The sequence below is a fragment of the Engystomops pustulosus genome, chromosome 9 (genome assembly GCF_040894005.1).
Source record: "Engystomops pustulosus chromosome 9, aEngPut4.maternal, whole genome shotgun sequence".
Lineage (NCBI taxonomy): Eukaryota > Metazoa > Chordata > Amphibia > Anura > Leptodactylidae > Engystomops > Engystomops pustulosus.
This window is the reverse complement of record NC_092419.1, coordinates 107,429,785-107,443,855: the sequence shown is the minus strand read 5'-3', so window position 1 is coordinate 107,443,855 and position 14,071 is coordinate 107,429,785. Positions and strand designations below refer to the sequence as shown.

The 14,071-nt window shown below is 49.4% G+C and overlaps 1 protein-coding gene across 3 annotated transcripts in view; it reads left to right on the top strand.

The window, feature by feature from the left end:
- CCDC180 (coiled-coil domain containing 180) overlaps positions 1-13,383 on the top strand; it is a 61,967-nt gene extending 48,584 nt beyond the window's left edge. For all 3 annotated transcript variants that reach the window (XM_072125422.1, XM_072125419.1, XM_072125421.1), the window contains 15 exons: positions 7,811-7,927; positions 8,047-8,145; positions 8,244-8,330; positions 8,406-8,593; positions 8,984-9,054; positions 9,357-9,474; positions 9,844-9,918; positions 10,084-10,150; positions 10,300-10,444; positions 10,526-10,686; positions 11,015-11,152; positions 11,313-11,424; positions 11,597-11,702; positions 11,811-11,955; positions 12,123-13,383. In XM_072125422.1, coding sequence (XP_071981523.1) covers positions 7,811-7,927; positions 8,047-8,145; positions 8,244-8,330; positions 8,406-8,593; positions 8,984-9,054; positions 9,357-9,474; positions 9,844-9,918; positions 10,084-10,150; positions 10,300-10,444; positions 10,526-10,686; positions 11,015-11,152; positions 11,313-11,424; positions 11,597-11,702; positions 11,811-11,955; positions 12,123-12,260 — 1,767 coding nt within the window. In that variant the 3' untranslated portion in view covers positions 12,261-13,383. The remainder of the gene's footprint in view (positions 1-7,810; positions 7,928-8,046; positions 8,146-8,243; positions 8,331-8,405; positions 8,594-8,983; positions 9,055-9,356; positions 9,475-9,843; positions 9,919-10,083; positions 10,151-10,299; positions 10,445-10,525; positions 10,687-11,014; positions 11,153-11,312; positions 11,425-11,596; positions 11,703-11,810; positions 11,956-12,122) is intronic.
- Positions 13,384-14,071: the final 688 nt, after the last annotated feature.

Below are 14,071 nucleotides of genomic sequence, written 5' to 3'. Positions count from 1 at the left end.
CCCCCATGAATATACCGGAATATGGCCATCATATGTGTATATCACTAGTGAGGAGGGCGGGAGCGGAGGACCTCCCCCATGAATATACCGGAATATGGCCATCATATGTGTATATCACTAGTGAGGAGGGCGGGAGCGGAGGACCTCCCCCATGAATATACCGGAATATGGCCATCATATATGTATACCACTAGTGAGGAGGGCGGGAGCGGAGGACCTCCCCCATGAATATACCGGAATATGGCCATCATATGTGTATATCACTAGTGAGGAGGGCGGGAGCGGAGGACCTCCCCCATGAATATACCGGAATATGGCCATCATATGTCTATATCACTAGTGAGGAGGGCGGGAGCGGAGGACCTCCCCCATGAATATACCAGAATATGGCCATCATATGTGTATATCACTAGTGAGGAGGACGGGAGCGGAGGACCTCCCCCATGAATATACCGGAATATGGCCATCATATGTGTATATCACTAGTGAGGAGGGCGGGAGCGGAGGACTTCCCCCATGAATATACCGGAATATGGCCATCATATGTGTATATCACTAGTGAGGAGGGCGGGAGCGGAGGACCTCCCCCATGAATATACCGGAATATGGCCATCATATGTGTATATCACTGGTGAGGGGGGCGGGAGCGGAGGACTTCCCCCATGAATATACCGGAATATGGCCATCATATGTGTATATCACTAGTGAGGAGGGCGGGAGCGGAGGACCTCCCCCATGAATATACCGGAATATGGCCATCATATGTGTATATCACTAGTGAGGAGGGCGGGAGCGGAGGACCTCCCCCATGAATATACCGGAATATGGCCATCATATGTGTATATCACTAGTGAGGAGGGCGGGAGCGGAGGACCTCCCCCATGAATATACCGGAATATGGCCATCATATGTGTATATCACTGGTGAGGGGGGCGGGAGCGGAGGACCTCCCCCATGAATATACCGGAATATGGCCATCATATGTGTATATCACTAGTGAGGAGGGCGGGAGCGGAGGACCTCCCCCATGAATATACCGGAATATGGCCATCATATGTGTATATCACTAGTGAGGAGGGCGGGAGCGGAGGACCTCCCCCATGAATATACCGGAATATGGCCATCATATGTGTATATCACTAGTGAGGAGGGCGGGAGCGGAGGACCTCCCCCATGAATATACCGGAATATGGCCATCATATTTGTATATCACTAGTGAGGAGGGCGGGTGCGGAGGACCTCCCCCATGAATATACCGGAATATGGCCATCATGTGTGTATATCACTAGTGAGGAGGGTGGGAGCGGAGGACCTCCCCCATGAATATACCGGACTATAGGGCCATCATATTTGTATATCACTAGTGAGGAGGGCGGGAGCGGAGGACCTCCCCCATGAATATACCGGAATATGGCCATCATATGTGTATATCACTAGTGAGGAGGGCGGGAGCGGAGGACCTCCCCCATGAATATACCGGAATATGGCCATCATATGTCTAGATCACTAGTGAGGAGGGCGGGAGCAGAGGACCTCCCCCATGAATATACCGGAATATGGCCATCATATGTGTATATCACTAGTGAGGAGGGCGGGAGCAGAGGACCTCCCCCATGAATATACCGGAATATGGCCATCATATGTGTATATCACTAGTGAGGAGGGCGGGAGCGGAGGACCTCCCCCATGAATATACCGGAATATGGCCATCATATGTGTATATCACTAGTGAGGAGGGCGGGAGCGGAGGACCTCCCCCATGAATATACCGGAATATGGCCATCATATGTGTATATCACTGGTGAGGGGGGCGGGAGCGGAGGACCTCCCCCATGAATATACCGGAATATGGCCATCATATGTGTATACCACTAGTGAGGAGGGGGGGAGCGGAGGACCTCCCCCATGAATATACCGGAATATGGCCATCATATGTGTATATCACTAGTGAGGAGGACGGGAGCGGAGGACCTCCCCCATGAATATACCGGAATATGGCCATCATATGTGTATATTACTAGTGAGGAGGGGGGAGCGGAGGACCTCCCCTATGAATATACCGGAATATGGCCATCATATGTGTATATCACTAGTGAGGAGGGCGGGAGCGGAGGACCTCCCCCATGAATATACCGGAATATGGCCATCATATGTGTATATCACTAGTGAGGAGGGGGGGAGCGGAGGACCTCCCCCATGAATATATCGGAATATGGCCATCATATGTCTATATCACTAGTGAGGAGGGCGGGAGCGGAGGACCTCCCCCATGAATATACCGGAATATGGCCATCATATTTGTATATCACTAGTGAGGAGGGCGGGTGCGGAGGACCTCCCCCATGAATATACCGGAATATGGCCATCATATGTGTATATCACTAGTGAGGAGGGCGGGAGCGGAGGACCTCCCCCATGAATATACCGGAATATGGCCATCATATGTCTAGATCACTAGTGAGGAGGGCGGGAGCAGAGGACCTCCCCCATGAATATACCGGAATATGGCCATCATATGTGTATATCACTAGTGAGGAGGGCGGGAGCAGAGGACCTCCCCCATGAATATACCGGAATATGGCCATCATATGTGTATATCACTAGTGAGGAGGGCGGGAGCGGAGGACCTCCCCCATGAATATACCGGAATATGGCCATCATATGTGTATATCACTAGTGAGGAGGGCGGGAGCGGAGGACCTCCCCCATGAATATACCGGAATATGGCCATCATATGTGTATATCACTGGTGAGGGGGGCGGGAGCGGAGGACCTCCCCCATGAATATACCGGAATATGGCCATCATATGTGTATACCACTAGTGAGGAGGGGGGGAGCGGAGGACCTCCCCCATGAATATACCGGAATATGGCCATCATATGTGTATATCACTAGTGAGGAGGACGGGAGCGGAGGACCTCCCCCATGAATATACCGGAATATGGCCATCATATGTGTATATTACTAGTGAGGAGGGGGGAGCGGAGGACCTCCCCTATGAATATACCGGAATATGGCCATCATATGTGTATATCACTAGTGAGGAGGGCGGGAGCGGAGGACCTCCCCCATGAATATACCGGAATATGGCCATCATATGTGTATATCACTAGTGAGGAGGGGGGGAGCGGAGGACCTCCCCCATGAATATACCGGAATATGGCCATCATATGTCTATATCACTAGTGTGGAGGGCGGGAGCGGAGGACCTCCCCCATGAATATACCGGAATATGGCCATCATATTTGTATATCACTAGTGAGGAGGGCGGGTGCGGAGGACCTCCCCCATGAATATACCGGAATATGGCCATCATATGTGTATATCACTAGTGAGGAGGGCGGGTGCGGAGGACCTCCCCCATGAATATACCGGAATATGGCCATCATATGTGTATATCACTAGTGAGGAGGGCGGGTGCGGAGGACCTCCCCCATGAATATACCGGAATATGGCCATCATATGTGTATATCACTAGTGAGGAGGGGGGGAGCGGAGGACCTCCCCCATGAATATACCGGAATATGGCCATCATATGTCTATATCACTAGTGAGGAGGGCGGGAGCGGAGGACCTCCCCCATGAATATACCGGAATATGGCCATCATATTTGTATATCACTAGTGAGGAGGGCGGGAGCGGAGGACCTCCCCCATGAATATACCGGAATATGGCCATCATATGTGTATATCACTAGTGAGGAGGGCGGGAGCGGAGGACCTCCCCCATGAATATACCGGAATATGGCCATCATATATGTGTATATCACTAGTGAGGAGGGCGGGAGCGGAGGACCTCCCCCATGAATATACCGGACTATAGGGCCATCATATGTGTATATCACTAGTGAGGAGGGCGGGAGCGGAGGACCTCCCCCATGAATATACCGGAATATAGGGCCATCATATGTGTATATCACTAGTGAGGAGGGCGGGAGCGGAGGACCTCCCCCATGAATATACCGGAATATGGCCATCATATGTGTATATCACTAGTGAGGAGGGGGGGAGCGGAGGACCTCCCCCATGAATATACCGGAATATGGCCATCATATGTCTATATCACTAGTGAGGAGGGCGGGAGCGGAGGACCTCCCCCATGAATATACCGGAATATGGCCATCATATTTGTATATCACTAGTGAGGAGGACGGGAGCGGAGGACCTCCCCCATGAATATACCGGAATATGGCCATCATATGTGTATATTACTAGTGAGGAGGGGGGAGCGGAGGACCTCCCCTATGAATATACCGGAATATGGCCATCATATGTGTATATCACTAGTGAGGAGGGCGGGAGCGGAGGACCTCCCCCATGAATATACCGGAATATGGCCATCATATGTGTATATCACTAGTGAGGAGGGGGGGAGCGGAGGACCTCCCCCATGAATATACCGGAATATGGCCATCATATGTCTATATCACTAGTGAGGAGGGCGGGAGCGGAGGACCTCCCCCATGAATATACCGGAATATGGCCATCATATTTGTATATCACTAGTGAGGAGGGCGGGTGCGGAGGACCTCCCCCATGAATATACCGGAATATGGCCATCATATGTGTATATCACTAGTGAGGAGGGCGGGAGCGGAGGACCTCCCCCATGAATATACCGGAATATGGCCATCATATGTCTAGATCACTAGTGAGGAAGGCGGGAGCAGAGGACCTCCCCCATGAATATACCGGAATATGGCCATCATATGTGTATATCACTAGTGAGGAGGGCGGGAGCAGAGGACCTCCCCCATGAATATACCGGAATATGGCCATCATATGTGTATATCACTAGTGAGGAGGGCGGGAGCGGAGGACCTCCCCCATGAATATACCGGAATATGGCCATCATATGTGTATATCACTAGTGAGGAGGGCGGGAGCGGAGGACCTCCCCCATGAATATACCGGAATATGGCCATCATATGTGTATATCACTGGTGAGGGGGGCGGGAGCGGAGGACCTCCCCCATGAATATACCGGAATATGGCCATCATATGTGTATACCACTAGTGAGGAGGGGGGGAGCGGAGGACCTCCCCCATGAATATACCGGAATATGGCCATCATATGTGTATATCACTAGTGAGGAGGACGGGAGCGGAGGACCTCCCCCATGAATATACCGGAATATGGCCATCATATGTGTATATTACTAGTGAGGAGGGGGGAGCGGAGGACCTCCCCTATGAATATACCGGAATATGGCCATCATATGTGTATATCACTAGTGAGGAGGGCGGGAGCGGAGGACCTCCCCCATGAATATACCGGAATATGGCCATCATATGTGTATATCACTAGTGAGGAGGGGGGGAGCGGAGGACCTCCCCCATGAATATACCGGAATATGGCCATCATATGTCTATATCACTAGTGTGGAGGGCGGGAGCGGAGGACCTCCCCCATGAATATACCGGAATATGGCCATCATATTTGTATATCACTAGTGAGGAGGGCGGGTGCGGAGGACCTCCCCCATGAATATACCGGAATATGGCCATCATATGTGTATATCACTAGTGAGGAGGGCGGGTGCGGAGGACCTCCCCCATGAATATACCGGAATATGGCCATCATATGTGTATATCACTAGTGAGGAGGGCGGGTGCGGAGGACCTCCCCCATGAATATACCGGAATATGGCCATCATATGTGTATATCACTAGTGAGGAGGGGGGGAGCGGAGGACCTCCCCCATGAATATACCGGAATATGGCCATCATATGTCTATATCACTAGTGAGGAGGGCGGGAGCGGAGGACCTCCCCCATGAATATACCGGAATATGGCCATCATATTTGTATATCACTAGTGAGGAGGGCGGGAGCGGAGGACCTCCCCCATGAATATACCGGAATATGGCCATCATATGTGTATATCACTAGTGAGGAGGGCGGGAGCGGAGGACCTCCCCCATGAATATACCGGAATATGGCCATCATATATGTGTATATCACTAGTGAGGAGGGCGGGAGCGGAGGACCTCCCCCATGAATATACCGGACTATAGGGCCATCATATGTGTATATCACTAGTGAGGAGGGCGGGAGCGGAGGACCTCCCCCATGAATATACCGGAATATAGGGCCATCATATGTGTATATCACTAGTGAGGAGGGCGGGAGCGGAGGACCTCCCCCATGAATATACCGGAATATGGCCATCATATGTGTATATCACTAGTGAGGAGGGGGGGAGCGGAGGACCTCCCCCATGAATATACCGGAATATGGCCATCATATGTCTATATCACTAGTGAGGAGGGCGGGAGCGGAGGACCTCCCCCATGAATATACCGGAATATGGCCATCATATTTGTATATCACTAGTGAGGAGGGCGGGTGCGGAGGACCTCCCCCATGAATATACCGGAATATGGCCATCATATGTGTATATCACTAGTGAGGAGGGCAGGTGCGGAGGACCTCCCCCATGAATATACCGGAATATGGCCATCATATGTGTATATCACTAGTGAGGAGGGCAGGTGCGGAGGACCTCCCCCATGAATATACCGGAATATGGCCATCATATGTGTATATCACTAGTGAGGAGGGCGGGTGCGGAGGACCTCCCCCATGAATATACCGGAATATGGCCATCATATGTGTATATCACTAGTGAGGAGGGGGGGAGCGGAGGACCTCCCCCATGAATATACCGGAATATGGCCATCATATGTCTATATCACTAGTGAGGAGGGCGGGAGCGGAGGACCTCCCCCATGAATATACCGGAATATGGCCATCATATTTGTATATCACTAGTGAGGAGGGCGGGAGCGGAGGACCTCCCCCATGAATATACCGGAATATGGCCATCATATGTGTATATCACTAGTGAGGAGGGCGGGAGCGGAGGACCTCCCCCATGAATATACCGGAATATGGCCATCATATATGTGTATATCACTAGTGAGGAGGGCGGGAGCGGAGGACCTCCCCCATGAATATACCGGAATATGGCCATCATATGTGTATATCACTAGTGAGGAGGGCGGGAGCGGAGGACCTCCCCCATGAATATACCGGACTATAGGGCCATCATATGTGTATATCACTAGTGAGGAGGGCGGGAGCGGAGGACCTCCCCCATGAATATACCGGAATATAGGGCCATCATATGTGTATATCACTAGTGAGGAGGGCGGGAGCGGAGGACCTCCCCCATGAATATACCGGAATATGGCCATCATATGTGTATAGCACTGTGTCCTATGAATACACTGGAATATGTCTATACAGGTGGTCCCCTACTTAAGGACACCCGACTTGCAGACGACTCCTAGTTACAGACAGACCCCTCTGAGCTCTGGTGAAGCTCTCTGGATGTTACTATAGTCCCAGGCTGCAATGATCAGCTGTAAGGTGTCTGTAATGAAGCTTTATTGATAAATCTTGGTCCAATTACAGTAAAAAATCTACAGTTACAAAAAATACAGTTTCGACTTACATACAGATTCAACTTAAGAAGAAACCTATGGACCCTATCTTGTATGTAACCTGGGGACTGCCTATATATATATACCTCACTAGCGAGGGGGTTGTGGGACAGAGCACTTCCCCCATGAATAAAGTCGCCCATATTCTGTATGAGAGGGTATCAGGCCCCAGTTCCCATATTTGGGCACATCCAGGGGGCCAGACTTTCTCCTGTCCTTGGCAGTTCATGAAGGGTGAAGACTCTGTATGGAAACAATCGTGGCCTCTGCTCCACTGTTTGCCCACATTAGTCTCCATTCACACCTCCACGTCGCCTCCCCTTCATCCGTAGTGTTACCGTCTATTGTATCCTTCATCGTAGGCCACAGAAGTTGTGAAGAAATCTGAAGACAAATTCCTTGGTATAACTACAGACATGACATTTCTAGAAAATATCCAGAAGCTCCTGACTAACCTGCAGGTGAAGATTAAAGCTCTGGTAAGTGCCGGGAAGGAGGTGCCTTGTGTGTACCAAAATATGAATTTTTTTTTTCATTAGAAAGTAAGATTTTAGTAACGGTCTTCAGTGATTTTCCATCCTCTTCTATGGGTTTGCAGGTTGCAGACAGTAATTCTCAGTCCCAGCGGATTAACTCTTACCTAGAACAGCTCCAGAGGAAGGTGGACGCCTGCACCCGGCCAAACATGGACAAAGAGGTAGGTTGTGTGTATTGTTCTACATCTGTCCATTCACATCAGTGTGATAGGTGCTTCTGGTAGGACATCCCCTTTAAGTGATGCTATTCTGGTTACAGGTGGTGAGCAGTACTGATCTCTATACATTCATGAAAATTGTAATGGAAGAAGTGACCAAGAGAAGCCGCTATCTGTCATGTCTGCTGGTAGGTGACCCCACCAATAGATGACATCAGGACTTACCATCTGCCGATGTAACAGTCCTGTCTGACAACCCGCAGGACCCCAAGCCAGTCCTACAAGAATCTCCCCTGCAAGGTCCTATCGCCACAGCTTCTCGTGCCGATGTCACATCAAGACAAGAAGGGAAGGTGACATTCGGGACCCCCGACAGCCTCCTGAACCCGAGCCGCATCGGGAAACTGGCGCTGGACGACGCGGCACTGGGCGTCATAAAGAACATCATGAAGTGAGTCTGCAACATGCACAACTACTCCCATCATAGTAGGATGATAGGACCCAGTCCGGTTTATTGGGTATACAGTATGTCTGGAAAAATGTTAGATCTTGACAAGTATCACCTAATCGGTTCTGTATTTCACAGTAAAGGGGTATTCCTGGTATTTATCATTCACTCGGTGTATAAGGGACCCCCATTGTTGTGATTCTCCAGGGTCCCAGCAATCAAACCCCTTGTGACTAGAGGATAGTATACCCTTTAATGTAGTGATTATCACCTAAGCAGAGGAGTAGAAGTGGGTGCCTGACGGGCGAGTGCTTGGTACAGACGCTCCCCTGACAAGTCTGAAGTTTTCCTCAATGACCGGAAGTCTTAGACTCTTTCCTTTCTAAACTGCAGGATTCAGAAGATACATGGAGAGTCACATCAGGAGCAGGAAGATGGATGTCCGCGGCAGTCCACTGTAGCAGGTAGGTCTTCTCCTATAGGCTGTCCATAGGGGATGCACCCATATGGTGGCGCCAATGCTAAGCCCCGCACTCCTATAGGTTGTGGATCTAGATTCTCTCTGTATACAGTGATGGATGGCATACTAGTGCTGCGTCCACAAACCAATAAATCAATGTGGGGAGAATCCCATTAGTATGGATATGCAGATCAGTCTGGACCTGGCGGATGATAACGAGTCCCGCACTTCCAGACTTCTCTGCATATCCGTTATACTCCGTGTAGACTAATGAATTTGAAGGTTGTGCATGTTTTGTGGTTTCAGGGTCACATCAGAGTCCCCCCATAGCGCCTCATCCTCCTGCACGAGCCGGTAGTGGAACTAGAAAGAAGGCCGGCTCTACCGAGGGAGAAAACGTCCCGGCCAAGTTCACATCTCCCAGGTATTTGTTCTGTAGGGAGGTGTACCCCCCCCCCCCCCCCCCCAAGACATTAGAGGGGTCATCAGGATCAGGAAACATCTTCTTCTGTGCAGTCACAATGTTCGCAGGTCGTGTGTGATACTGCAGCTAAGCCTCATTGACGTCAGTGTAAGTCAGCCTGGACACGTGGCAGCCGTGGTCCGTGGTTACATCCAGTCTTCTGGATTTGCAGCAGGTCTTTTGTGCTTGTGGACTATGATCTGCAGAACACGCCTCTCATATATCTTCATGTCTCATATCTGTGGACTACTCTATAAACATCACATAAAGTGCCCTGCACCGGACGCATCTACATGCACCTAAAGCTACGGCTATGCTTCTGTTTTGCAGCCTCCGGAAGCTGGTGAAGCCGACAAGATTTGATAAGAAATACCAGGTTTTTGGAGAAAAGAAAGAAGAATCTGAGTAAGAGAAAAGTTGTGCTGACATAGAAGATAGATAGATGTGTGATCTATAGGTTCTTATACATTATCTGCACTGTCCCCGGTCTCTGATACCCCAGACATGAGACTAGGGGGTAAATCCTGGACATTTGTGTCGTGCTGATAATTTCTTTGCCTTCTCTTGCAGAGACTTCAGGGGCCTCTTGACCTCCATCCTCTGGGAGAGCAATGACCACGTGTTGTACCTGGCCGAGGTAACATCACGTCTCTCACTGATTCTATAGGTGGTCTCCGAGACCCCAAAAGATGCAACAGTGGCTAAGTTATGGCGATGTTCTGCAGTAACTTCCTGCAGAACATTCTAATAACCTTGTTCTGCTAAGTTCTTCCATCTGATTCCTAGGAATTCTATAAGAAGAAGGAGCGCCGCCCTATAGCCCGGCCAGACTTACTGCAGGAGACCTTTGAGGACTGTGCGGACGCTCTGGTCCTGAAGCTGCAGTCCTATGAGAAGCAAGGCTTGGAGTATCACAATAACTGCGTGCTGGGTAACTAGCTCACGCTTCACACAGGACGTCTCCCAAGGTGATGGCGGTAATATATATATATTCCTCCTCCCCTAATTCTAGAGCTCCGCGAGCAGCTGGAGGAACTCGAGAAGCTGATGGGTCACGTCCCGCAATTAAGAATACGGAGCCTGAGGGAAGAAAACTTCAACTGCATGAAAAACGATATCGACGGCACCCGACAGCGATTCATAGAGGAGATGACCCGGGGGAACCAGACCAAGGTGCTCGCCAGTGTCTCCATCACTGTGACACAGGTCATCATGATCAGATCAGTGGAGCCCCCAGCTCTGTAGTGGCTGCGCTGTGTAACTGCACTTACAGCTGAATGACCCCTACCAATCTGACGGATGACCTTTCCTATGAAGTTGCACAGGATCCTTAGAGGATTATAAGATCAGTCAAGGGGATTTACATGGATCTCTGACTTACTGATACATTTCATGTTTGATAAGTTGCAGATTTATCACAGATATTTTATTTGTGATGTAGCGGGGGTGAAGTTACAGCGAATCAGATGCCACACGTGTCACATCTCACATTGTCTTGTAGGAGAAGCTGAGGAATCTGCTGAGGCCGAGTCTGGGACATCCAGAGAACCGGACGATGTTAGAGAAGATCTGCCAGCAAGAAGACCGGAGGCAAAAAGAGGAGCGGGAGGGGATCGACCAAAACGCCCGGCACTTACAGGTATACAGCTTCCTGATAGCGCCCCCAGTGGTCACATATTCCGGTGATATTTTACTAGTTTTTCTATGAGCTATGATGAATTGTATGAGCATCACCTATCATTGTCCTCCGTGTCTCTCATCACATGCTCTGTGTGTACATACACTGATTATCGTGACAGGAGGTAGTTTCGGAGAGTATTCAGCGTTTCGTCACCTCGCTGGCGTCCCTCTCGGAGCAGATACTGCTGGAACTGGACGAGGCGCTCACTGTGGACGACGTGATACCGGCCAGTAAGTGCTAGAGCCTGGAGGCTTCATACATGTCACTGTACGTCCTGATAGTATGTAATCCTGGTATCCTGTCCCCGGGAGCACATGTGCATCTCATGCATAGATAAGGACTATCATCCACATCTGCTATTGGGGTCAAATATATAATATCTGCCTGTATTAACCCCTGCAGAGACTGCGGTTCTGAAGCAGAAGCTGTCCACACTGATCAGGCGCAGGCAGAGCGGCCGCCCGCTAGAAGACACCGAGCACCGGCCTCCGATGGACCGCGGCAGCAGGTAATGGGGAGAGGGGCTCCTAGACTCCCACAATTACCTAGGAGACAAAATATACAGAGGGATAAGTGCATATAAAGTAACATATAACCTCCATGCTGCGTCTTCCAGAGTGTGGCCGGGGATCGCTCTCCAGGACTCTGCCCATACAAAGACTAGAGATAGCACTGGTAACCCGGCCACCGCATCCGTGACCACCGCCAAGACCACCTTAGGCCACATCTCCACGGTGGAGGCCCGGGATGCCAATTATAAGGTATAAGATAATCAGTGGCTTCAAGGCTCATAATGGTTTAATCACATTGAAGGGAACCTGTCAGCACATGTCTCACAATTCCAGCTGGTGACAGGTTCCCATAGAGCCCTAAATACTGACCGGTGGGTTTTGACTTCTGACTTTCCCCTGTAATAATTGTATCTTAGAGATTTCTACAAGATGCAGAGTCGGTCGTGAGCGCCATGGAGGAGGAGAGGCGGCAGCAGCACGTGGCCGCTCAGCGCTGGGAGGAATGGTGGAGGCAGTCTGTCCTGAAGATACAGGAGCTGTATACACCGCACTGACCCCCACACGTTGTGTATATCATTATAACCTATCCCCAGTGATGCCTGGACGTGCGCTCCTTCAGAAGTGCTACAAACATTGGTTTAGAAGGTGATTTAAGTGGGTACCGTCTATACTCGAGTATAAGCCGAAGCCCCTAATTTTGCCATAAAAAACTGGGAAAACCTATTGGCTCGAGCATAAGCCTAGGATGGGAGATGCATTGGGTCACAGCCAGGATATAGCGGGTTAGTCCCCTCCCTCCTTAGTATATAGCCAGCCCCCAAAAATGTGCTGAAACCCTCAAACCGGCTTATACTCGACTCAAGAAAAAATAAAGTCAGAACTCCCTGCATGTCTTCCGTGTGCCTGCCGCTGACGGACCTATGAAGAGAAGACCTGCAGGGGGAGCCACAAAGGTGAGATTTGACTTTTATTTTGACTTATTTTTTCTTCTTGACTCGAGTAGAAGCCAAGGTTGAGTTTTTTAGCACATTTTTTTGTGATGAAAAACTCGGCTTATACTCGAGTATATACGGTATTCTAGGTGATCAGCTGTATGAAGTGACTGCAGTGCTGGGGTAGCAGGACTTCCACTTTCCAGGCCCAGGCACTATACAGAACTATAGACGATGCGATCTCTCCCCTCTGCACATCCAAGAATATGACTATTTAAGAGGTCAGGGCACAGTCCAACCCAGGTCATCTGAAACAGCCCCAAGGTCATTGTGTAGTCCTGGCTTCAATCTCCTAATTTATCTATGTAAATTTCAAAAAATCATAAGCTTTATTGATAACAGCCCATTAACAGACAAATCTACTGTGAAAATCCATCATGACAAACCAGAGGCACTTACTCATAGATGCAGGCACCGTGACACAGTGTAACAGCCTGTGAATCTACAGCACAGAGGGGCTCTAGAAACACCCTCCCCCCCAGAGCCCTTCTGGATCACTAGCATAATTATAAAAGCTGATTTTTAGAAGGAAGGAGTCCATGGATAACAAATATAAATGGATTACCACAATCACAGTGTCCGGATCTATGAGTAAGTGTTATCATGATTTGAGATTTCCTTTAAAAAAAAAAAAAAATTGGTAAGATTAAAAACTGGGCAGAGGTCGATGATACGACTTCAGTGTCACCCCACAAGATATCTGTGCCCAGGATGTTATATAGAAATTAGAATCACATGGAAAGCAGCGGAGCAACAATGTGTCACTGAAAAGTGCTGAGTATACGATATGATAAAGCTGCTCAGATGTGGGGGGCCCCACGCGTATCGCCAGCTGCCTCAGGGGTGTAGGGGACAGCAGTAGACACCAGTGTGCTCCCCCTAAAGTTGTAAAGGGAAAAAAAAACTCAAAATAGCAAATTTTTTTTTTTTTTTTTTTTTAAGTAACACAAAATAGTAATTAAAACTTTATCTTTTTCCGGCAACAACCGAGTCTTAATAACATTTTTGTTGATGAATACGGTGACACGGAATCAGGTTTTTTTTCCCTTTCTAAAGCAGCAAAACCTAAGAGATCCCGGACGCGTCTGCCGTCTCCTTTATGGCGCTAAACTAGAGAATCATTTATTAGTTTTTTTTATATATAATGTGCCGTGAACTGCACAAACATTTTAATGAATGAACAAGTGGCGGGATATCATTGTACTCTGCTCACCGCAGGAAAGAGTTTGTTACAATGTATCAATGGGCTGATATTGTAATCAGAAACATGGAGCCACCGGAAAATACAACTTATACAGTATATACCCAGGTCACCCCTGCCACCGCCTCTAAGAGGTTTGTACTACCCCCCCCCCCCCTATTTTACATTATAG